We start from the raw sequence: 25,732 nt of genomic DNA on the forward strand, positions 1-25,732 counted from the left end.
CTGCTTGGCCTGTTGTGGGGTTGTAATCCACTGGGGCCTACAGCGAGACGAAGCCTCTCCGTCGTTTCTAGGTCCCCGGTTTAATACATACATACACAAAATATCAGCTTCGTTTTCATAACTGTGGTGAACTCAGACTAACTTGGGTTATTTTCTTCCTTCTCACACAGACGGCATATGGCCTTCTCTCAATAAGGACTGCGTAGACGACGACGTTGTCGACAAATGTCTGTAGGCAACTTGCTACTCGTTCTCACGGTCGAGCGAACAAACTGCAGGATCACTAGAGGTCAAACATCATCTACAACAGTAAACGCATTGAAAAATAGTGTCGCAGAGCTGTACATTTTAGAGTCATATACTTACGTAGTATGTGGAGTTCTGAGCACAGTGGGCGGCGGTGAGGACGGCAGAGATGGAAATGAGGGCTCCGCCGCAGCTATGGTGCCTGGTACCGAGGGCAGAGACCTGCAGTGACACCTGGTACGGAAACTGCCCTGCAACATTGCATACGAGGGCTTACAGGCACGTCATTGAAAATGGTTCAAATGACTCTGAGCACTATGGGACTTAACTTCTGAGGTCATCAGTCCCCTAGAAATTAGAACTACTTAAGCCTAACCTAACCTAAGGACATCACATACATCCATGCCCGAGGCAGGATTCGAACCTGCGACCGTAGCGGTCACGTGGTTCCAAACTGTAGCGCCTAGAACCGCTCGGCGTCATTCAAAATTGGAAGTATGGAAATTGGGGCCTGTATCTGACATACGATAACTGACCGAAATAATGAATTAAGTGAGAATTAACTGAAACAATAATCACAATTGATTCGGTTTAGTTCGATGAATGAAACGTTTGACAAGCAATAATAATATTACTCTTGTAAAATCTAGGCACATCTGCTAAAAGGGTCTGGGTTACGACTCTCCTAATCAAAAACTCCTCCCGAACAGTCCATGAAGGCCCAACGGTACCGACCTTCCGACGTGTCATGCTCAGTCCACATGCATCACTGGATACGGATATGGAGGGGCGTGTGGTCAGCACACCGCTCTTCTGGCCGTATGTCAGTTTACGGGACCGGAGCCACTACTTCTCAATCAAGTAGCTCCTGAGTTTGCCTCACCCCGCTTGCAAACAGCGCTCGGCACATCGGATGGTCACCCATCCCAGTGTTAGCCCAGCCCGACAGCGCTTAACTTCGGTGATCTGACGGAACCGGTACTACCACTGCGGCAAGGCTGTTGGCTTCCTAATCACGCAAATGAAACAAATTTCAGTCGTAAAGCCGTTCTGTGATTGTCGTGAGTTTAGTAGAAAAAATAGGTTATGCTAAAGAAGGGGACGCATTGAACCGGTGGTCGGACTTGACAGTAAGCAGGTCACTAAATGTGTATGCAGGTTTTCAAAGTGAGGCTTGAAGCTATGAAAGTGCATAAAATGGCTTTTATATTGGAATATATTGATGAACATCCTTAAGTAAATAGGAATCAACTGGAGAGATCGGAGAGTTATATGGAACTTGTACCTACATCTACATCTACATACATACTTCGCAATCCACCATACGGTGCGTGGCGGAGGCTACCTCGTACCACAACTAGCATCTTCTTTCCCTGTTCCACTCCCAAACAGAACGAGGAAAAAGTGACTGCATAGATGCCTCTGTACGAGCCCTAATCTCTCTTATCTTATCTTTGTGGTCTTTCCGCGAAATGTAAGTTGGCGGCAGTCAAATTGTACTGCTGTCAGCCTCAAATGCTGGTTCTCTAAATTTCCTCAGTAGCGATTCACGAAAAGAACGCCTCCTTTCCTCCAGAGACTCCCACCCGAGTTCCTGAAGCATTTCCGTAACACTCGCGTGATGATCAAACCTACCAGTAACAAATCTAGCAGCCCGCCTCTGAATTGCTTCTATGCCCTCCCTCAATCCCACCTGAAAGGGATCCCAAACGTTCGACCAGTACTCAAGAATAGGTGGTATTAGTGTTTTATAAGCGGTCTCCTTTACAGATGAACCACATCTTCCCAAAATTGTACCAATGAACCGAAGACGACTATCCGCCTTCCCCACAACTGCCATTACATGCTTGTCCCGCTTCATATCGCTCTGCAATGTTACGCCCAAATATTTAATCGACGTGACTGTGTCAAGCGCTACCCTACTAAGGGATTATTCAAACATTACGGGATTCTTTTTCCTATTCATCTGCATTAATTTACATTTATCTATGTTTAGAGTTAGCTGCCATTCTTAACGCCAATCACAAATCCTGTCCAAGTCATCTTGTATCCTCCTACAGCCACTCAACGACGACACCTTCCCGTACACCACAGCATCATCAGCAAACAGCCGCACATTGCCATCCACCCTATCCAAAAGATCATTTATGTAGATAGAAAACAACAGCGGACCCACCACACTTCCCTGGGGCACTCCAGATGATAACCTCGCCTCCGATGAACACTCACCATCGAGGACAAAGGGTAAAGGTACGACTGAACTATGGAGAAACGAATAGGAAGGGGAGTGAGACAAGGATGTTGTCTGTCGCCAAGTCTCTTCAACCTGTATGGAGAAATGCTGGTGAGAGAAGCGCTGAAAGGATGCGGAAACTTCAAAGTAAGAGGACGTCTCATCAACACCATCAAGTATGCAGGCGACCTGGTAGTGCTCGCCAAAAATCAGAGACAGCTGCAAGAGATGATGAACAATGTGGAAACGGGAAGAAAATACGGCATGGAAATCAACGTCGAAAAATCAAAAGTGATGCGCATATCAAAACGTAAGAAACACTTGAAGATAACTGTTGACAATCGGGAACTGGAAAGTGTGAATACCTGGAAATTTTTATCACAAAGGATGCCCACTGCACCAACGAAATATGAGCAAGAATCACCACGGCCAAAGCTGGTTTCAACAAGAAGAGGACTCTGCTGACCAGCAAGTTGAGTTTGGCACTGAGGAAAAAAGTGATAAAGTGCTACATTTGGAGCACTGCACTGTATGGAGCAGAGACATGGACCATGAGAAAGAAGGAGAAAAAATACTTAGAGAGCTTTGAAATGTGGTGCTGGAGGAGAATGGAAAAGATCAAGTGGAGAGATCGCATAAAAAATGACGATGTACTGCGAAGAGTAGGAGAGAAGAGAAGTAATCTGCGTACAATTCTTCAGAGAAAGGCCAACTGGATTGGACATGTACGAGGGACTCTTACATGATGTCATGGAAGGGAAACCCAGAGGAAACGCAGGACGAGGAAGACGAAGAAGAATTCAACATATGGACGACATGAAAGATGGAAGGGGATACAACAGACTGAAGGAAGAAGCCGATGACAGGGAACAGTGGAATCAGAAATTCTCCGTACGAAGACATTGTGGTGTCACCGCCAGACCCCACACTTGCTAGGTGGTAGCCTTTAAATCGGCCGCGGTCCGGTAGTATACGTCGGACCCGCGTGTCGCCACAGTCAGTGATCGCAGACCGAGCGCCACCACACGGCAGGTCTAGAGAGACGTTCTGGCACTCGCCCCGAGTTGTACAGCCGACTTTGCAAGGAAAGGTTCACTGACAAATACGCTCTCATTTGCCGAGACGATAGTTAGCATAGCCTTCAGCTACATTTGCTACGACCTAGCAAGGCGCCGTATTCAATTGATATTGAGATTCTATTAATGTATCATCAAGAGCGATGTTCTACAAATGTGGATTAAAGTTAAGCATTCCAGAAGCTACGTACTTTTCTTTATAGCATTCATTACGTATCCTGTTTCAGACCTCACGCCAGCCTGCGTGAGTTTAAGCGCGTGCCTTTCGGCTTCCTCTCATTGTGTCTAGGCTGTCTTGTCTAGACACAATAGACCTGCAACTAGGCAGAATACTACATAAAAATAATAATAATACACTCCTGGAAATTGAAATACGAACACCGTGAATTCATTGTCCCAGGAAGGGGAAACTTTATTGACACATTCCTGGGGTCAGATACATCACATGATCACACTGACAGAACCACAGGCACGTAGACACAGGCAACAGAGCATGCACAATGTCGGCACTAGTACAGTGTATATCCACCTTTCGCAGCAATGCAGGCTGCTATTCTCCCATGGAGACGATCGTAGAGATGCTGGATGTAGTCCTGTGGAACGGCTTGCCATGCCATTTCCACCTGGCGCCTCAGTTGGACCAGCGTTCGTGCTGGACGTGCAGACCGCGTGAGACGACGCTTCATCCAGTCCCAAACATGCTCAATGGGGGACAGATCCGGAGATCTTGCTGGCCAGGGTAGTTGACTTACACCTTCTAGAGCACGTTGGGTGGCACGGGATACATGCGGACGTGCATTGTCCTGTTGGAACAGAAAGTTCCCTTGCCGGTCTAGGAATGGTAGAACGATGGGTTCGATGACGGTTTGGATGTACCGTGCACTATTCAGTGTCCCCTCGACGATCACCAGTGGTGTACGGCCAGTGTAGGAGATCGCTCCCCACACCATGGTGCCGGGTGTTGGCCCTGTGTGCCTCGGTCGTATGCAGTCCTGATTGTGGCGCTCACCTGCACGGCGCCAAACACGCATACGACCATCATTGGCACCAAGGCAGAAGCGACTCTCATCGCTGAAGACGACACGTCTCCATTCGTCTCTCCATTCACGCCTGTCGCGACACCACTGGAGGCGGGCTGCACGATGTTGGGGCGTGAGCGGAAGACGGCCTAACGGTGTGCGGGACCGTAGCCCAGCTTCATGGAGACGGTTGCGAATGGTTCTCGCCGATACCCCAGGAGCAACAGTGTCCCTAATTTGCTGGGAAGTGGCGGTGCGGTCCCCTACGGCACTGCGTAGGATCCTACGGTCTTGGCGTGCATCCGTGCGTCGCTGCGGCCCGGTCCCAGGTCGACGGGCATGTGCACCTTCCGCCGACCACTGGCGACAACATCGATGTACTGTGGAGACCTCACGCCCCACGTGTTGAGCAATTCGGCGGTACGTCCACCCGGCCTCCCGCATGCCCACTATACGCCCTCGCTCAAAGTCCGTCAACTGCACATACGGTTCACGTCCACGCTGTCGCGGCATGCTACCAGTGTTAAAGACTGCGATGGAGCTCCGTATGCCACGGCAAACTGGCTGACACTGACGGCGGCGGTGCACAAATGCTGCGCAGCTAGCGCCATTCGACGGCCAACACCGCGGTTCCTGGTGTGTCCGCTGTGCCGTGCGTGTGATCATTGCTTGTACAGCCCTCTAGCAGTGTCCGGAGCAAGTATGGTGGGTCTGACACACCGGTGTCAATGTGTTCTTTTTTCCATTTCCAGGAGTGTAATAATAATAAAATCTTTCGGCATCGTCCCTCATTTGCGATGTTTATCTCACCACACTAAACTGTAGGTTGATGCTGAAGTTGCTGCAGCGACCCCTGACAATAGTTAAGTGCAGATCAGCCAGAAATCTTTGTAAGTACCTCGATACACCTTGTATGGCGGCGTTGCAGCACAATCTGAGATCTAGATGAAACAGTGGAGACTCTCTATAGAGAAGTAATTTCTTGCCAAGTGATCCCTAAAAGGATACCTCGCATTTCAGCGTTTTCACTCTTTATCCGTAGAAATCGCCCCTCCCTTTCACTTGCCTATCCGTCAGGCGGTCAACCAGCAACGAGAGTTCTACCATTTAAAGGCATTTCAAAAATAGTTCAAATGGCTCTGAGCACTATGGGACTTTACATCTGAGGTCATCAGTCAACTAGAACATAGAACTACTTAAACCTAACTAACCTAAGGACATCACACACATCCATGCCCGAGTCAGGATTAGAATCTGCGACCGTAGCGGTCGCGCGGTTCCAAACTGAAGCGCCTAGAACCTCTCGGCCACTTCGGCCGGCTAAAGGCATTTCACTCTCTTTCCAATTCTCTCTGTGGCCAATGAGGAGGGTCCTCGCCGGCACAGTCGAGTTTCTCTGTCAAACCTCTACTTTATCCATATTAGCCGGCTATGGCAGTTTCTATGCTGTGTTAAACATTAGTTCTGAAGCCAACGTTCAGCAGCGTCTCACGCCTATGAAGTGTCTCAAAACTGTCGGACCCCATTCAGTTTCCCAAGTAGAATATATAGCCAGAATGAGATTTTCACTCTGCAGCGGAGTGTGCGCTAATATGAAACTTCCTGGCAGATTAAAACTGTGTGCCCGACAGAGACTCGAACTCGGGACCTTTGCCTTTCGCGGGCAAGTGCTCTACCAACTGAGCTACCGAAGCACGACTCACGCCCGGTACCCACAACTTTACTTCTGCCAGTACCTCGTCTCCTACCTTCCAAACTTTACAGAAGCTCTCCTGCGAACCTTGCAGATCTAGCACTCCTGAAAGAAAGGATACTGCGGAGTGCTAGTTCTGCAAGGTTCGCAGGAGAGCTTCCGTAAAGTTTGGAGGGTAGGAGACGAGGTACTGGCAGAAGTGAAGCTGTGAGTACCGAGCGTGAGTCGTACTTCGTTAGCTCAGATGGTAGAGCACTTGCCCGCGAAAGGCAAAGGTCCCGAGTTCGAGTCTCGGTCGGGCACACAGTTTTAATCTGCCAGGAAGTTTCAGAATATATAGCGTCCGGCAGTATCCGGAGAGTGCCTTCCTGAACTTCACTAAAAACGGCTTTCCTTCTCATTCGACTTCTAGGTTGTAAAAGTGGTGATGCCTGGGAGGGGGAGGTACCTTGCGCCACAGGCGATAATACTTGTGGTTTGTTTGCAGCGTTTTGAGGTGACCTTCTCACCTCCCGGCGCTGCCTTCTGAGAATCTAGTACGGTGGCCTCTGTGACTCGACGACTCTGCCACCTCTATCCATTCTGCTCCTTTATGAAAGACACGTGAATCGGAATAAAAGAACAAACGAAGAGTAAATTGTTATATCCTAGCCAGTAATGCCACCCGAGCCCGCTGCCAAAAGGTTGGCAGCATCAAAGTCCGGACGCCGTCCGCATAAGCAGCGCCAGCGAGACAGGAAATCGCCGCAAGCCTGCGCGCGCCACCGCTGGCTTCTGGCTTCTTAAGCGCTGGAGTCGCGAGCGCTAGGACAGTTCTGTACTCGCCGCTCAGTTGTATACTCGCCACCGAATTGTGTACTTGCTAGTCAGTTGTGTGTTCATCGCAGCAGAGTTGTTGTTTGTCGTCAGCCGACGCTGACCTAGCCGCTCCGACTCGAACTAGACAGATCTCTGTAGACACGGAGTTCACTACTGTGTTTCCGTATCTTCGTTAATAAAGATAAGTACCGACTTTTATTTAATCAGAGTGTTTGGGTTTTCATCTTTCTGTTCACTGTTCCAGCGGACCGGTCGGCCCGCTATTAAAAGTGTGGCGGTGACTTCGTAAGCCGTTTCTACAGCGAATTGTTTCTCGCTACGAACGCCGCCACAAAATAAATTATACTAGTCAGTTACCCACAGTCACTAGTACCGATATGGATATCATATTTCTAAGTACTGATTAATCATTCTAATCGAATGAATCTTTGAATTATAGTTTTACATACATCATGGAACTGTTTCCGAAAAAATAATCGTGTAACACGTAGGTAAATGGCACCGATCGTTGGCTAATCGAAAATTACAAATGACGTATTTCTGGCACAAATACGCCATGGACATATTCCGCAGTGCCGTGACAGTCAAAGCGTGCAGTTGTGGTTCCCTATGCCAGTGGATTATGAATCAAAGTTCCTCCATATGGTAGTGGATTATGAATCAAAGTTCCTTCAGGCTGGCGAAAGTTCACATCATAGATTTATTAATTCCCCCATATCGAGAGACCAGCATCACTTGACATTAGAAGACTCTCACTGATTCATGGATCTTAAGTGGCCACGTGGTTGTCACTGAAAACGAAAGAGCTGTGTGACATTGTTAGATGTGATGTTTTGAAGGATTGTTCAGGCACCTATTCATAATGATTTTTCTGCCTCCACACATAATTTCCCTTTTCCGTTTGATGAAACAAACGTATCTCACTCTAAAAAGTCTGTTTACAGTTCAGTGTCTTTTTGCTCTGTATGATTGTGGAAGAAGCGTGTGTGTGTGTGTGTGTGTGTGTGTGTGTGTGTGTGTGTGTGTGTGTATGTATGTGTGTGTGTGTGTGTGAATTTCTAAGGCGCGTAGCTGCTGAGGTCATCGGACCATAGACTTACACACTACTTAAACTAACTTATGCTAAGAACAACACAAACACCTATGCCCGAGGGGGGACTCCAACCTCCGGCGGGAGGGGCCGCGCATTCCGTGACATGTAATTTACGATTATCAAGAGGACCTGGATGGTCCTGTACCTTCAATGTTAAATATAGGGAACATTTTCTTATGAACTATTTACACCAGAATGATGAAACTTTTACAGTAGCGCAGTACATATACACTCCTGGAAATGGAAAAAAGAACACATTGACACCGGTGTGTCAGACCCACCATACTTGCTCCGGACACTGCTAGAGGGCTGTACAAGCAATGATCACACGCACGGCACAGCGGACACACCAGGAACCGCGGTGTTGGCCGTCGAATGGCGCTAGCTGCGCAGCATTTGTGCACCGCCGCCGTCAGTGTCAGCCAGTTTGCCGTGGCATACGGAGCTCCATCGCAGTCTTTAACACTGGTAGCATGCCGCGACAGCGTGGACGTGAACCGTATGTGCAGTTGACGGACTTTGAGCGAGGGCGTATAGTGGGCATGCGGGAGGCCGGGTGGACGTACCGCCGAATTGCTCAACACGTGGGGCGTGAGGTCTCCACAGTACATCGATGTTGTCGCCAGTGGTCGGCGGAAGGTGCACGTGCCCGTCGACCTGGGACCGGACCGCAGCGACGCACGGATGCACGCCAAGACCGTAGGATCCTACGCAGTGCCGTAGGGGACCGCACCGCCACTTCCCAGCAAATTAGGGACACTGTTGCTCCTGGGGTATCGGCGAGGACCATTCGCAACCGTCTCCATGAAGCTGGGCTACGGTCCCGCACACCGTTAGGCCGTCTTCCGCTCACGCCCCAACATCGTGCAGCCCGCCTCCAGTGGTGTCGCGACAGGCGTGAATGGAGGGACGAATGGAGACGTGTCGTCTTCAGCGATGAGAGTCGCTTCTGCCTTGGTGCCAATGATGGTCGTATGCGTGTTTGGCGCCGTGCAGGTGAGCGCCACAATCAGGACTGCATACGACCGAGGCCCACAGGGCCAACACCCGGCATCATGGTGTGGGGAGCGATCTCCTACACTGGCCGTACACCACTGGTGATCGTCGAGGGGACACTGAATAGTGCACGGTACATCCAAACCGTCATCGAACCCATCGTTCTACCATTCCTAGACCGGCAAGGGAACTTTCTGTTCCAACAGGACAATGCACGTCCGCATGTATCCCGTGCCACCCAACGTGCTCTAGAAGGTGTAAGTCAACTACCCTGGCCAGCAAGATCTCCGGATCTGTCCCCCATTGAGCATGTTTGGGACTGGATGAAGCGTCGTCTCACGCGGTCTGCACGTCCAGCACGAACGCTGGTCCAACTGAGGCGCCAGGTGGAAATGGCATGGCAAGCCGTTCCACAGGACTACATCCAGCATCTCTACGATCGTCTCCATGGGAGAATAGCAGCCTGCATTGCTGCGAAAGGTGGATATACACTGTACTAGTGCCGACAATGTGCATGCTCTGTTGCCTGTGTCTATGTGCCTGTGGTTCTGTCAGTGTGATCATGTGATGTATCTGACCCCAGGAATGTGTCAATAAAGTTTCCCCTACCTGGGACAATGAATTCACGGTGTTCTTATTTCAATTTCCAGGAGTGTATTTATCATCATGTACCATAGGGATTCAAATTTATTGCGATTTTCTGGGAAGATATTAATTATTTTGTTACTGAAAATAATTGACTCATTTTAGGGATAATATCTTTGAAACAAAATCTGTCATAGATTGAGAATGACAGAAGGGCTATGATACAAGGTGTTTACGGAGGCTGTTTACATTGCCTGAAAGTTTGAACTGCGTATCTCTAATAGTTTAGGAGAAAATATTCCGTATATGGCAAAAAAGTGAACTTGTGAAAAACAAGGTTCGAAGTTAACTAACATTTTAGTGGAGTCCAGCTCCATAAGAGGTGGTTTCACTGTCAGTAGACATCTCCCCAACTAGCCTTCTTTTCACACCTTTCATTCTTTGTTTGGCTTGCCTATCACACGCCTTTTCTTTCTTTTCGGCAGCCCGTTTCCTCTCATTGTATACCGAGTTGCACTCACCCTATACTTTACGGGCACATTTTCCAACCTTTGCAGCACATTACATTTTATAACGATAACTTTGCTATACTTAGAAACGCCTTCATATGCTCCAAAATGAAGAACATGAATTTGCACAAACACATTTTTTTGGGATCTGGTCCAAATTACATTATTCACAGTCTCATTTTGCTTTGTGTACGTCCATGGAAACATTTCTTCAACAGGTCAGTTGCAGAAATTTCTCTGAAAATTGGTTTTTATAGTTTCTGTGATGGGCAACGGCCTTGTCGCAGTGGTAGAACCGGTTCCGTCAGATCACCGCAGTTAAGCGCTGTCAGGCTGGGCTAACACTGGGGTGGGTGACCAGACGGTGCGCCGAGCGCTGTTTGGAAGCGGGGTGCACTCAGCCCTTTTGACGCAAACTGAGGAGCTACTTGATTGAGAAGTAGCGGCTCCGATCTCGTAAACTGGCATAGGGCTGGGAGAGCGGTGTGCTGACCACATGCTCCTCCACATCTGCATCCAGTGACGCCTATGGATTGAGGATGACACGGCGGCCGGTAGGTACCGTTGGGCCTTCATGGTCTGTTCGGGCGGAGTCTCTATGACAGCTTTTGGTAGACTGTGATGACGCTTCTATACAATTTCGGATACCTGATATTTGTTGTACTTGTGCCAGGAACTGGTTTCCTACTGTACTGTGGTTCTTTGTCGGTCGATAGGGTGTGATAGTAGAGTGCCATTACAGCGTTCTCCATTGCATGATTACCGTGAGTATTGTGTCTTATAGTCAGGTGCTGAGGATTCTGAACATCTGGAATTTCTTCGTTTACCGCCAGACCGCTTCTTTCAAGGATTCTTTAACACAGGATCCAACACTCAAGTGATACTTTAATGATTTTGTTGGTGGTAGCGGTAAATTCATTACACCGCAAAATATTTGACCTGCAGACGAATCCTTACCAACTGATCTTAGAGCATAAACACATCTAATATTTATACCATAGTATTTTCTTTTCTCGCCTATCAGTCTCAAATTGGCCTATTTCAACATATTCTGATCAAAATGAAACACTGTGATGACAGTTAATATTATGGAGACAGATTTCTGCTGCAACTCCTATGTGTCAAATGGCTCTGAACACTATGGGACTTAACTTCTAAGGCCATCAGTCCCCTAGAACTTAGAACTAATTAAACCTAACTAACCTAAGGGATACGGAAGTACTAAGGAATGACGAGATACGTTTGAAGTTCTCGAACGCTATACATACAGCAATAAGGAATAGCGCAGTAGGCAGTACAGTTGAAGAGGAATGGACATCTCTAAAAAGGGCCATCACAGAAGTTGGGAAGGAAAACGTAGGTACAAAGAAGGTAGCTGCGAAGAAACCATGGGTAACAGAAGAAATACTTCAGTTGATTGATGAAAGGAGGAAGCACAAACATGTTCCGGGAAAATCAGGAATACAGAAATACAAGTCGCTGAGGAATGAAATAAATAGGAAGTGCAGGGAAGCTAAGACGAAATGGCTGCAGGAAAAATGTGACGACATCGAAAAAGATATGATTGTCGGAAGTACAGACTCAGCATACAGGAAAGTCAAAACAAACTTTGGTGACATTAAAAGCAACGGTGGTAACATTAAGAGTGCAACGGGAATTCCATTGTTAAATGCAGAGGAGAGAGCAGATAGGTGGAAAGAATACATTGAAAGCCTCTATGAGGGTGAAGATTTGTCTGATGTGATAGAAGAAGAAACAGGAGTCGATTTAGAAGACATAGGGGATCCAGTATTAGAATCTGAATTTAAAAGAGCTTTGGAGGACTTACGGTCAAATAAGGCAGAAGGGATAGATAACATTCCATCAGAATTTCTTAAATCATTGGGAGAAGTGGCAACAAAACGACTATTCACGTTGGTGTGTAGAATATATGAGTCTGGCGACATACCATCTGACTTTCGGAAAAGCATCATCCACACAATTCCGAAGACGGCAAGAGCTGACAAGTGCGAGAATTATCGCACAATCAGCTTAACAGCTCATGCATCGAAGCTGCTTACAAGAATAATATACAGAAGAATGGAGAAGAAAATTGAGAATGCGCTAGGTGACGATCAGTTTGGCTTTAGGAAAAGTAAAGCTACGAGAGAGGCAATTCTGACGTTACGGCTAATAATGGAAGCAAGACTAAAGAATAATCAGGACACTTTCATAGGATTTGTCGACCTGGAAAAAGCGTTCGACAATATAAAATGGTGCAAGCTGTTCGAGATTCTGAAAAAAGTAGGGGTAAGCTATAGGGAGAGACGGGTCATACACAATATGTACAACAACCAAGAGGGAATAATAAGAGTGGACGATCAAGAACGAAGTGCTCGTATTAAGAAGGGTGTAAGACAAGGCTGTAGCCTTTCGCACCTACTATTCAATCTGTACATCGAGGAAGCAATGATGGAAATAAAAGAAAGGTTCAGGAGTGGAATTAAAATACAAGGCGAAAGGATATCAATGATACGATTCGCTGATGACATTGCTATCCTGAGTGAAAGTGAAGAAGAATTAAATGATCTGCTGAACGGAATGAACAGTCTAATGAGTACACAGTATGGTTTGAGAGTAAATCGGAGAAAGACGAAGGTAATGAGAAGTAGTAGAAATGAGAAAAGCGAGAAACTTAACATCAGGATTGATGGTCACGAAGTCAATGAAGTTAAGGAATTCTGCTACCTAGGCAGTAAAATAACCAATGACGGACGGAGCAAGGAGGACATCAAAAGTAGACTCGCTAAGGCAAAAAAAGGCATTTCTGGCCAAGAGAAGTCTACTAATATCAAATACCGACCTTAATTTGAGGAAGAAATTTCTGAGGATGTACGTCTGGAGTACAGCATTGTATGGTAGTGAAACATGGACTGTGGGAAAACCGGAACAGAAGAGAATCGAAGCATTTGAGATGTGGTGCTATAGACGAATGTTCGGTGGACTGATAAGGTAAGGAATGAGGAGGTTCTACGCAGAATCGGAGAGGAAAGGAATATGTGGAAAACACTGATAAGGAGAAGGGACAGGATGATAGGACGTCTGCTAAGACATGAGGGAATGACTTCCATGGTACTAGAGGGAGCTGTAGAGGGCAAGAACTGTAGAGGAAGACAGAGATTGGAATACGTCAAGCAAATAATTGAGGACGTAGGTTGCAAGTGCTACTCTGAGATGAAGAGGTTAGCACAGGAAAGGAATTCGTGGCGGACCGCATCAAACCAGTCAGTAGACTGATGACCAAAAAAAAAAAAGACCTAAGGACATCACATACATCCATGCCCGAGGCAGGATTCGAACCTGCGACCGCAGCGGTCGCGCGGTTCCAGACTGTAGCGCCTACATCCGCTCTGCCACCACCGCCGGCCTCCCATGTGTCACTTGAAATTTATTGACATACTCAATTTCCAACGTTCCTAACACAATACTGAACTTTCTATCACCTTTGAGAGTTATGAGTGTTAATTTCGTATTTTGTTCACATTATCCTCACTACACTCCTTCAATAAACTGCAGCTGTTCCATACAACGTCTTGATAGTATTGGATACAGAAGTAGATTTCTCTTTGTGAATAACTTTTCTACTTTCAGAATTATTTCCCTTGTTACAGTTCCACTGGTACACTTCCCAGCAGGCTTCTTCCTGCTACTAAATCGAGGCATGTTTGATAAGTTCCTGTTACCCAGTAGAAATGCAATAGAAATCGTGAACTAACCAGCAAATGCTGAATGTAAACAACAGTATCCAAAGAATGTGATATGCAGACAAAGCAATTGCCAGCACAAGAATTTTGCGCCACGTACATAATACAAACTCTTTGGAAAGGCGGGGAGTTTTGAATAAGGATGTTTTCAATGACCACGAATCCTCAGAAATGACAGCTCGCGACAAACCCACTATAGCACATTACTGAAAATAATATCTTTAATACTTGGGGTTGAGCTACAGGGAAGATTAATATATCATTTTAAAGAGGAAATGCTGTAGCATTTTGTTTCACAGTAAACTGAAAATCCAAAATTTCATCATTTTTAGGTTCCAGGCCCCATTGAGATAGCTTTAATACAAACAGTGTTCAGTTGACTCAGAATTGTTTATTCCGGGCTGGGATGCCAGTGGCAGCCTGGGCGTAGATGTTGCCTTGTGTGGCGTCATGGTAGCATCCGCTGGGTCACTGGGCACAGATGTGTAGACACAGATGAATGTCAGTCGTACTAGGGTAGTAAAAAGCAGATCCTTCATTCATTTTTTTTCTTTTTTTTAAATGAGTTAGCGCTATTGGGAACTGATTGTTTGCAAACCAGCTCCAGCGCGGAATTTCAGTAACAAATTAAGCTGTGTTGGAATGGGCTAGTACCTGTCACCTATTTACTTGTTGCTGGTGTAATTTTCAAGAGCACCTTAGTTCCCGACATATTGAATAATTTACTTCTGTGTTTGTTTAAATGAGCTATTGCTCATAGGAATCGGTAATTTGCAAATGGGCAAGAGCCAGGTATTTGAATAACAGATTTAATTATGTTTGAATGGGCTAGCGCCTGTGATCTATTTACTTGTTGTTAATCAGTCGTGATGACTGGGTGTTGTGTGATGTCCTTAGGTTAGTTAGGTTTAAGTAGTTCTAAGTTCTCGGGGACTGATGACCATAGATGTTAAGTCCCATAGTGCTCAGAGCCATTTGAACCATTTTTTTGTTAATCAGTTTTCAGTAACGACCTCCCACCCGGCGTTTTGAGTAATTTCCTTTTTTTAGTGAGACAGTGCTCGTAGGAGTCAATTATTTGCAAATGAGCGAAAGTTCGGTATTTTAATAATAAAACTAAAACCGTTTATATGTGAGTTAGTGCCCGTAAGCCATTTGAAATTTGCCGGTTCAAGTTTTAAACGCGGACCCCTACCTGACATCTTGAGTCACTGCTGTATTGGTTGCTTAAAAAACTAGTGGTTGTATATGTTCAATTCTGTCGTTGCTGTTTCATAAGTATTTTGATCTATAAATCGACTGAGTATTTTCAAGTGGCCTACCGCCCATTAGATAATTTATGTCATAAATTATCGCGCATTTTCAGAGAGTTATTGCCCACGAGCTGACTATCCATCAAAATTCTTGGGATATTTTATTGCTCAGTAATAAGCTGTGTATACCTTGTTTGTCAATTAAATCTCTTAGCTAGAAACTGTTCAGTGGTTTTCCACTCCCGAACCCGTGAGTCCATCAAAGCTACCAGATCCAAGGTATTACCCCACTCCGGTCCTTCCTGGTCTCAAAGGGGGAGGGTTTTCACTGTCTATATCTGAATGCAAGTATTCAGGGAGCCATATGCTGAAGTGTCGGCAGAAGTGCCAACACCGTGTGGTTAGAGGAGACCGAAATGCACGCTATAAGCTCACGCAGGCTGGCGTGAGGTCTGAAACAGGATACGTAATGAATGCTATAAAGAAAAGTACGTAGCTTCTGGAATACTTAACTTTAGTTCATAATTGTAGAACATCGCTCTTGATGATACAGAAGTATTATAGCAATTGAATACGGCGCCTTGCTAGGTCGTAGCAATTGACTTAGCTGAAGGCTATGCTAACTATCTTTTCGGCAAATGAGAGAGTCTTCGTCAGTGTCTGTTGCTAGCTACGTCGGCTGTACAATTGGGGCGAGTGCCAGGACGTCTCTCTAGACCTGCCGTGTGGTGGCGCTCGGTCTGCAATTACTGACAGTGGCGACACGCGGGTCCGACGTATACTACCGGACCGCGGCCGATTTAAAGGCTACTACCTAGCAAGTGTGGTGTCTGGCGGTGACACCACATATGCCAAAATACTTAACATTCTGTATTCATTCCACTTGTCTAGTAACAAAAGACTGAGTTACATTTATAAGTGACTCTAGTTCTCGTGTTACAACATATTCTGCTTTGTTAATAATAACTGTTAATGGAAACTTTGACTTAGCATCTTCTACTCAACGAGTAGCTCGTTATACCCCAGATTTTGTAGTCCAGACATTTACGCAGTACCAGTTTTGATTGATTCGAAATGAACAATAGCATCACACTACTACCAAGCCTTCAACTCTTGGGCGAGGCTGTATTTATTAAGTGTCTAGTTCACATTTCACGGAAAGTGGAGTGAAGCTGTGGCAGTGGGGCCGAATGGCACTTGTGCGAAGAAGGTCTGTGTTGACATTTCTGTGGAGTAGGACTGTTGATGTTTTTAAAAATATCAGGAATTCGATATATTGATATTTAAGAAATATCATTATCCGCTCTTGAAATATCGATATTTTATCAACAGCCCTACTGTGGAGTCCAGTGCACTTTAGGGAGGATTTAGTTCTTACCTTCGTTGGCTTCGCTAGCTCAAAGCCAGACTGTCACGTTCCAACGTCGCCTAAAACTCGGGATAACCTACAGGTCGGTCTGACGCCACAATCAGGTTTTATGAATGTATCTGATTCTGTCTGGAAAAAGCCGCTTATCCCAACATGAGCCCGAGATTCTGCACAAACATCTCTCCGCAGAAGTGTTCCAACCACAACAGAGAGGCCTTGTTCCTCTCCTTCTGGCAACATTAAGCCCTACACTCGCCACATGTAATACTTCAGAGATACCAGTTTATGTTGACAGACCCGATTAACTGTTCTAGCCAATTAACACTGATAACGCAGCTGCCATATTACACAGCTGCCACTAACTTTACAGTCACTGTCCATTATGATTATCCTGGCTAATATGCCGTGGTCGGTTGATGAATTTTGTCTCAATTTCCAACGTTTCGTCCCCGTCTGCGGGAACATCTTCAAGGGGGCTGAGAATTGAGACAAAATTCATCAACCGACCACGGCATAACAGCTCGGATAATCGTAATGGACATGACATTTCCGGCCGTGAAAGTCTACATTTTAGTATCAGACGCCTCTACGGGGAGGAGATGTCAAGAGAAGTGCGACGCCTGAAAAGACTCCAGAAGAAGAGAGTGCAGCTTTTGTGTTCCCTCACATTCCTGTCTCGTTGCAGAGCCGTCGGCGTTATACCGAAGTTTCTGAAGATAAAGCGACTGTTCTATTCGGGAAAGGCACAACGCATTTTCAAACGGACTGAGGAGGCCTTACTACGAGAGCGCATTCAGCAGACCCGACGACACTTGAAAAGCACAAACTGTAAGTTAATGTCTCTCCATATTACTATCAGTAATAAACTGTGCAGCGGTGACTGGGATAAAATTGATAGACTACTGCACGATACCATGTGGAAGCGTGTGTTGACAACGTCTAGTAGAGAGAAGAAGAAGTTTGATACTTTGGTACCTATTCAGACCTATTTAGACATTTCCCGAACCGTCATCAGTTTATCCAAACGTTCGTTATCTGACTATGAGACATCTGTGCTTGCCAAGGGAGGAAATTTTGCTGTTAGTCCGCGTTTTGTGCCCACGGAAGAAATTATAGCCAGTGTAGAAGCAGGAATTCGCAGTGTGGATTCTGTAACAGCTGAAGAAATCCGTATAGTAACAGTGAGAATATTAGCCAATGCAAAACCGCCGAAGAGTAATATAACTGTGGGTCAGAGAAGAGCTTTAAAACTCCTGAATGACGACGATAGTATTTTGATTCTCCCAGCTGACAAAGGAAGCGCAACGGTGGTTATGGATGTGGCCGACTATCAGAGTAAAATTACTGATCTACTGGACCCGCAAGCATATAGGAAGCTGAATAAGGACCCCACTAACAACATTCTTACAAGGAAACCTCCCCATCGCACCCCCCTCAGATTTTGTTTTAAGTTGGCACAGTAGATAGGCCTTGAGAAACTGGACACAGATCAGTCGAGAAAACAGGAAGAAGTTGTGTGAAACTATGAAAAAAATAAGCAAAATATACGAACTGAGTAGTCCATGCGCAACATAAGAAACATTAAGGATATTGTGATCTCACGAGCGCCATGGTCCCGTGGTTAGCGCGAGCAGCTCCGGAATGAGAGGTCCTTGGCTCAAGTATTCCATCGAGTGAAAATTTTACTTTCTTTACTCTCGCAAAGTTATGATCCGTCCGTTCGTTCATTGACGTCTCTGTTCACTGTAATAAGTTTAGTGCCTGTGTTTTGCCACCGCGCCGCAAAACCGTGCGATAAGTAGACGAAAGGACGTGCCTCTCCAATGGGCACCGAAAACATTTGCTCGCAAGGTCATAGGTCAACCGATTCTTCCACAGGACAACACGTCTGATATATTCTATACGACACTGGTGACGGCATATGCGTCACCTGACAGAAATATGTTGTCGACACATCTAACTTGTACACTTGGCGAATGGGTAAAAAGATTCTTCTACCTTGCCCGATTTAGGTTTTCTTGTGGATGTGATAATCACTCCAAAAAAAGTGATGAAAACATAAGAGTTTGTCACATGAACTGCAACAAATGAATGCAACAGTTTCACAGTAGCACAATTTTCCCTGTGCTCTGTCAAAACATGTTTTTAACGTTTTCAAATTTTACCGTGTGTAGACCGTCAAATCCTGCTTGTGTCCAAGCAAATCTGAACAAGTCCCGGAATTTTGGAGAGCGAAGTTGATTATGTGTGAGTGCCTAAACTTTGATAATTGTCTGAAACTAAAAAGTTTTTCACCGGACGGAGGCTTGAACCTATGACCTTTCGCTTCGCAGCTGCTCACGCTGACCACGGGACCACAGCACTTCATAGTTCACAGTGTCCTTGATGTTGCTTATATTGCGCATGAACTACTCAGTTTGTATATTTTGCTTATTTTTTTTCATAGTTCCACACGACTTCTTCCTGTTTTCTCGATTGATCTGTGTTCAGTTTTTCAAGACCTATCCACTGTGCCAACTTGTAATTAAATCTGAGGGGGGTGCGATGGGGAAGTTCCCTTGTTAGAAATGTGTCGAGGTTAATAAAAAAAGTCCTCCATTGAGGAGAGTGTACAGAAAGGTCTGTGCAATTCGGTTGCGCTACCACCGCGGCTTTATGGATTGCCCAAAATTCATAAAGAAAATGTACCGTTAAGACCGATACTAACAAGGGAACCTCCGCATCGCACCCCCCTCAGATTTAGTTATAAGTTGGCATCGTGGATAGGCCTTGAAAAACTGAACACAGATCGATCGAGAAAACAGGAAGAAGTTGTGTGGAACTATGAAAAAAAAAGCAAAATATACAAACTGGGTCGTCAATGTGTAATATACGCAATATTAAGGGCACTGTGAAGCGAGGAGCGCCGTGGTTCCGTGGTTAGCGTGAACAGCTGCGAAACGAGGGGTGTTTAGTTCGAATCTTCTCTCAACCGAAAAATTTAACTTTTTATTTTCAGTTTATGTGAAAAACTCTTATGTTTTCATCACTTTTTTGGAGTGATTATTACATCCACAAGAAAACCTAAATCGGGCAAGGTAGAAGAATCTTTTTACCCATTCGTCAAGTGTACTACACTCCTGGAAATGGAAAAAAGAACACATTGACACCGGTGTGTCAGACCTACCATACTTGCTCCGGACACTGCGAGACGGCTGTACAAGCAATGATCACACGCACGGCACAGCGGACACACCAGGAACCGCGGTGTTGGCCGTCGAATGGCGCTAGCTGCGCAGCATATGTGCACCGCCGCCGTCAGTGTCAGCCAGTTTGCCGTGGCATATGGATCTCCATCGCAGTCTTTAACACTGGTAGCATGCCGCGACAGCGTGGACGTGAACCATATGTGCAGTTGACGGACTTTGAGCGAGGGCGTATAGTGGGCATGCGGGAGGCCGGGTGGACGTACCGCCGAATTGCTCAACACGTGGGGCGTGAGGTCTCCACAGTACATCGATGTTGTCGCCAGTGGTCGGCGGAAGGTGCACGTGCCCGTCGACCTGGGACCGAACCGCAGCGACGCACGGATGCACGCCAAGACCGTAGGATCCTACGCAGTGCCGTAGGGGACCGCACCGCCACTTCCCAGCAAATTAGGGACACTGTTGCTCCTGGGGAATCGGCGAGGACCATTCGCAACCGTCTCCATGAAGCTGGGCTACGGTCCCGCACACCGTTAGGCCGTCTTCCGCTCACGCCCCAACATCGTGCAGCCCGCCTCCAGTGGTGTCGCGACAGGCGTGAATGGAGGGACGAATGGAGACGTGTCGTCTTCAGCGATGAGAGTCGCTTCTGCCTTGGTGCCAATGATGGTCGTATGCGTGTTTGGCGCCGTGCAGGTGAGCGCCACAATCAGGACTGCATACGACCGAGGCACACAGGACCAACACCCGGCATCATGGTGTGGGGAGCGATCTCCTACACTGGCCGTACACCACTGGTGATCGTCGAGGGGACACTGAATAGTGCACGGTACATCCAAACCGTCATCGAACCCATCGTTCTACCATTCCTAGACCGGCAAGGGAACTTGCTGTTCTAACAGGACAATGCACGTCCGCATGTATCCCGTGCCACCCAACGTGCTCTAGAAGGTGTAAGTCAACTACCCTGGCCAGCAAGATCTCCGGATCTGTCCCCCATTGAGCATGTTTGGGACTGGATGAAGCGTCGTCTCACGCGGTCTGCACGTCCAGCACGAACGCTGGTCCAACTGAGGCGCCAGGTGGAAATGGCATGGCAAGCCGTTCCACAGGACTACATCCAGCATCTCTACGATCGTCTCCATGGGAGAATAGCAGCCTGCATTGCTGCGAAAGGTGGATATACACTGTACTAGTGCCGCCATTGTGCATGCTCTGTTGCCTGTGTCTATGTGCCTGTGGTTCTGTCAGTGTGATCATGTGCTGTATCTGACCCCAGGAATGTGTCAATAAAGTTTCCCCTTCCTGGGACAATGAATTCACGGTGTTCTTATTTCAATTTCCAGGAGTGTAGTTAGGTGGGTCGACAACATATTCTTGTCATGTGACGCACATGCTGTCACCAGTGTCGTATAGAATATATCAGACGTGTTTTCCTGTGGAGGAATCGGTTGACTTATGACCTTGTGATCAAATGTTTTCGGTTCCCATTGGAGAGGCACGTCCTTTCGTCAACTAATCGCACGGTTTTGCGGTGCGGTCGCAAAACACAGACAATAAACTTATTACAGTGAACAGAGACGTCAATGAACGAACGGACAGATCATAACTTTGCGAAAATAAAGAAAGCAAATTTTCACTCGAGGGCAGATTTGAACTAAAGACCTCTCGCTCCACAGCGGTTCACGCTAACCACGTGACCACGGCGCTCTTCGCCTCACATTCCCCTTAATATTGCCTATCTTACGCATGGACGACCCAGTTTGTATATTTTGCTTATTTTTTCATGGTTCCACACAACTTCTTCCCGTTTTCTCGATTGATCTGTGTTCAGTTTTTCAAGGCCTATCCACTGTGCCAACTTATAACTAAATCTGAGGGGGGTGCGATGGCGATGTTCCCTTGTAAGTGCCATTGGTTCGCCCACCTACTCGTAGCCAAGTTTTTGACTACGCTGTTAAAACCCCATGTGGGCCGTTCGGGCTCTTATATAAAGAATTCGACACATTTCATCAGCAGCTTGAAAGGCATAGTGGTCCAGCCGGAGGACATATTGGTCAGCTTCGATGTGGTATCGCTGTTTACCATGGTTCCACTTAATGATGTATTGGAACAGCTGGATCGAATTTTTCCTGCCGATATATCAGAACTGTTTAATTGTTGTTTGACGACCACATACTTCAAGTGGAATGAACATTTTTTTTTTTTGAGCAAACGGATGGCGTGGCTATGGGAAGCCCCCTAAGTCCTGTAATTGAAAACTTCTTTATGGAGTAATTCGAAGAACAGACATTAGGTACTGCCAGCAAAAAACCAAATGTATGGTTCCGATACGTGGGTGACAGGTTTGTGCTGTGGAGACATGGCAGGGAGGAACAAAGTCGGTTCCACGAACATCTGAATAGTATAAACTCGAGAATTCAGTTTACAATGGAGGAGGAGGTAGACGGCAAATAACATTTCCTCGATGTGCTGGTTTTTAGAAACGAAAATGGTAGTTTGGGCCACTCAGTATACAGTAAACCCATGCACACGAACCGTTATTTGCACCGGGATTCGAACCACCACCCACAACAGAAGCGGGGTGTTATCAAGATGTTAGCGGACAGAGCTAGAAATATTTGTGAACCTGAGTTGCTCGACGCGGAGATGGAACATCTCCACAATGCACTAATGAAGAACGGATATTCGCCCGCCGAAATAAAACGTGCGTTGAGACAGCCACGCAGAAATCATAGTGACGTACAGGCTACTGCAAAATCTAAGGTTTTCCTGCCGTTTGTTAAAAATGTAACGGAACGAATAGGGAGGATCTTGACGAAGCGGAATATTACCGTAACTTACAAGCCCACCAGGAAGATACAGGAATACCTTAAGCCTGCCAAGGACGCTCGCAAACCATTGGAAAAAGCTGGAGTGTATAGGGTCCCATGCAGCTGTGAAGATGTTTATGTGGGTACCACTAAAAGAACTGTTTCAAAACGTTTGGAAGAGCACAAGGGCAATTTAGAAGAGTTGAAACGGAACGATCAGCTGTTGCGGAGCATGCTTTCCAGCCGGGGAACCACCATATTCGTTTCTAGGAGACGCAAGTACTAGCTGCCACAAGCGCATATTACGAAATGCTCTACAGGGAAGCAATGGAAATCGCTAAACACCCGAATAATTTCAATCTAAAGGAGGAGGGCGTGAAATTAAACGGTGTATGGATGCCGGTGTTAAAGAAGATGTGTACCACCCGTCCAATACTGGGTGAGGGCAACGACGATCGGCGGCAGCGCACAGCGGCCAATTACACTGACGTTTTCAAAACACGTGACGTCACGCCGCGGCGCGGGAGAGCGCGGACACGGAATTTAGCGGCAGTCAGTAGCGATCCAGTGGGTGTGTTGGACCTTCCATCGACCTACTGACCCCCTTGAAGATGTCTCCCGCATACGGGCCGAAACTTTGGGAATTGAGACAAAATTTGTCAACCGACTACGGCATAACAGCCCGGATAATAATAATGGACATGACGCTTCCGGCCGTGAAAGTCTACATTTTAGTTTACAGTCACTGTTCATCTGGTTCCAGTACTCACCGCTGGCAGCTTCCTGACCTCCATAGATACGACCGGCACCCACACCCAGACCCCTCGTGGGTCCAGTGTGTACCACGCGATGCAGGGGCAGCCTCATGCCTGTAACAAAGGAAAGACAACTAGTGCACACCTCGCAGTTGCCGATCACTGTAAAAAAAAGAAAAAAAAGGTCAAAATGGCTCTAAGCACTATGAGACATAACTTCTGAGTTCATCAGTCCCCTACACTTAGAACCACTTAAACTTAACGAACCTAAGTACATCACACAGATCCATGCCCGAGGCAGGATTCGAATCTGCGCTGTTCCAGAATGAAGCACCTAGAACGGCTCGGCCACAGCGGCCGGCCCGATCACTGTAACTTCCCGGATTAGTGAAATACAGCAAACTTCTGAACTCGTTTCCTTTCCGGTACGGTAAATAGTATTTGGTGAGCCCATCATATATTTTATTATTGTAAAGAGTATTATTGGACACCGGAAAATATTAGCCACTTGGCAACAGTCAAAGAACCTGTACTCAGTAGGAAACATGTATTGTATGAAAGGAAAAGCGGTAGAAATAGGTAAACAAAGTTTGGGAAAAATGTATAGATAGCCAGTGGAAATCCTAAAAACAGAATATCAACAGTCGAAGCTTTGGTCAGCTTAAGGAACATCGAGGTAATGTCAAAACTTCAATGAACTGATACATGTAAAATGTTGAGTTTTGTCGTGAAACCGTTACAGTTTAGTACCTGATTTTATACTAGAATTAAACCAGTTTTAAAATCAAAGTGAATATAAACTTTGAGCAGAGGCGTGTGTATAAGCAATTTGAAAAAAAATGTAAAACAGCCATTATTAACTATGGAATTTCTCATAGAGAGAACAGTGTGAGCATTAAAAGTTCCTTTGAAAGGAAGTAGCTCATGCAAAGACGGTCGTCTGTGCCTTCCTATTTTCTGTCGCCAAACAGCTGTTGGCTGATGCTTTAGTCTGTTGCAACGGTGCAGGACTTGGGCTGATTCCTCAGCAGTGATCATTGCAAGAAGTAGTCCATCGTTAAACCTCCTACGGGTAGTGCTTGGTAGCAGACAGTCGCACACAGACGACATTAAATCCTCAGCTGGTATTCCTTAGAATGAAGGAACGGCCGCTGTTGTTTTGAAATAAGGTATAACTGCATGTAACCTTTACTTGAACAGTTGTTTCGATCTAAATGCTGAAGGAATGATTCTAACGAAAATGACAGACAGCAAGAAAAAATAGTCCGAGACTTTCGTTTCTAAGTGATAATAAAACTGTCGGGTAGTACAGGCCATACAAGAAAATCCAGATTCCTTGAAATAAAAAAGGTGCTTTCGTAGTTCATAAACAAAATAACCTCTTTTTATATCGGAAGTGAAAGACAATTAAGAACAGTTGGTTTAAAAGGTTTTCAACCTGTGGTCCATTGAACCCGACACAATGCATTAAACTTATAGACTGCCATGTTCTGTAATACAGTTCTGGGTTCTTCCCCAAAGTTTTCGTAGAAAGCTTTATGTGGTGTCACCGCCAGACACCACACTTGCTAGGTGGTAGCCTTTAAATCGGCCGCGGTCCGTTAGTATACGTCGGACCCGCGTGTCGCCACTATCAGTGATTGCAGACCGAGCGCCGCCACACGGCAGGTCTAGAGAGATTTCCTAGCACTCGCCCCAGTTGTACGGCCGACTTTGCTAGCGATGGTTCACTGACAAAATACGCTCTCATTTGCCGAGACGATAGTTAGCATAGCCTTCAGCTACGTCATTTGCTACGACCTAGCAAGGCGCCATTATCAGTTGCTATTGGTATTGTAAAGAATGTACAGACAAGAGCTACGTTCAACATTAATGGACTAAAGTTATGTATTCCACCAAGTACCACCTTTTTTTCTGAAGTCATAATACGTTGTCCTGTTCCAGACCTCGCGTCAGCCTGCGTAAGCTTAAACGCGTGCCTTTCGGCTTCCTTCAAACCCCGTGGGTTGGCGCCTGCCAACCCACAACACTTTACCTGCTAATTTCTTTTCTCTGGTAATTCTGTGAGGCACTTTCAAACTTTATGCCGTCTCGTAAGCCAACTTTTGAAACCAAATCTTTGCTCACGGCATTCACTGGCAGTCTAAATCTCTCGTGTTTACTACAACCATTTCTTCGTAACTTCCTTCAAATGTTGTTTTGAGAAACCCCTTGTAAAGATTCATAGCTGTCTACTGACTCCCTTCAACGTATTTCAATCCCCTGTGTAGTGTAGATCTAGAAACATTAAACCGATAGGGCGCAGCCCTACCGACCACATCTTCGAAAACACTTGAAATGGCTTG

The 25,732-nt window shown here is 46.2% G+C and overlaps 1 protein-coding gene across 2 annotated transcripts in view; it reads right to left on the minus strand.

Annotated features, from left to right (window-relative positions):
• The window catches only part of LOC126234785 (elastase-1-like), a 104,914-nt gene that overhangs the window by 76,697 nt on the left and 2,485 nt on the right, over positions 1–25,732 (minus strand). Inside the window, exons 2-3 of one of the 2 annotated variants that reach the window (XM_049943533.1) lie at positions 23,403–23,501; positions 367–497 (exon numbers count right to left, since the gene is read on the minus strand). In XM_049943533.1, the coding sequence (XP_049799490.1) occupies positions 367–497; positions 23,403–23,501 (230 nt within the window). Of the gene's footprint in view, positions 1–366; positions 498–1,555; positions 1,636–23,402; positions 23,502–25,732 lie in introns of those variants that run through there. The other variant, XM_049943534.1, reaches the window with a different exon arrangement.

The sequence above is a fragment of the Schistocerca nitens genome, chromosome 2, assembly GCF_023898315.1.
Source record: "Schistocerca nitens isolate TAMUIC-IGC-003100 chromosome 2, iqSchNite1.1, whole genome shotgun sequence".
NCBI classification, from domain to species: domain Eukaryota; kingdom Metazoa; phylum Arthropoda; class Insecta; order Orthoptera; family Acrididae; genus Schistocerca; species Schistocerca nitens.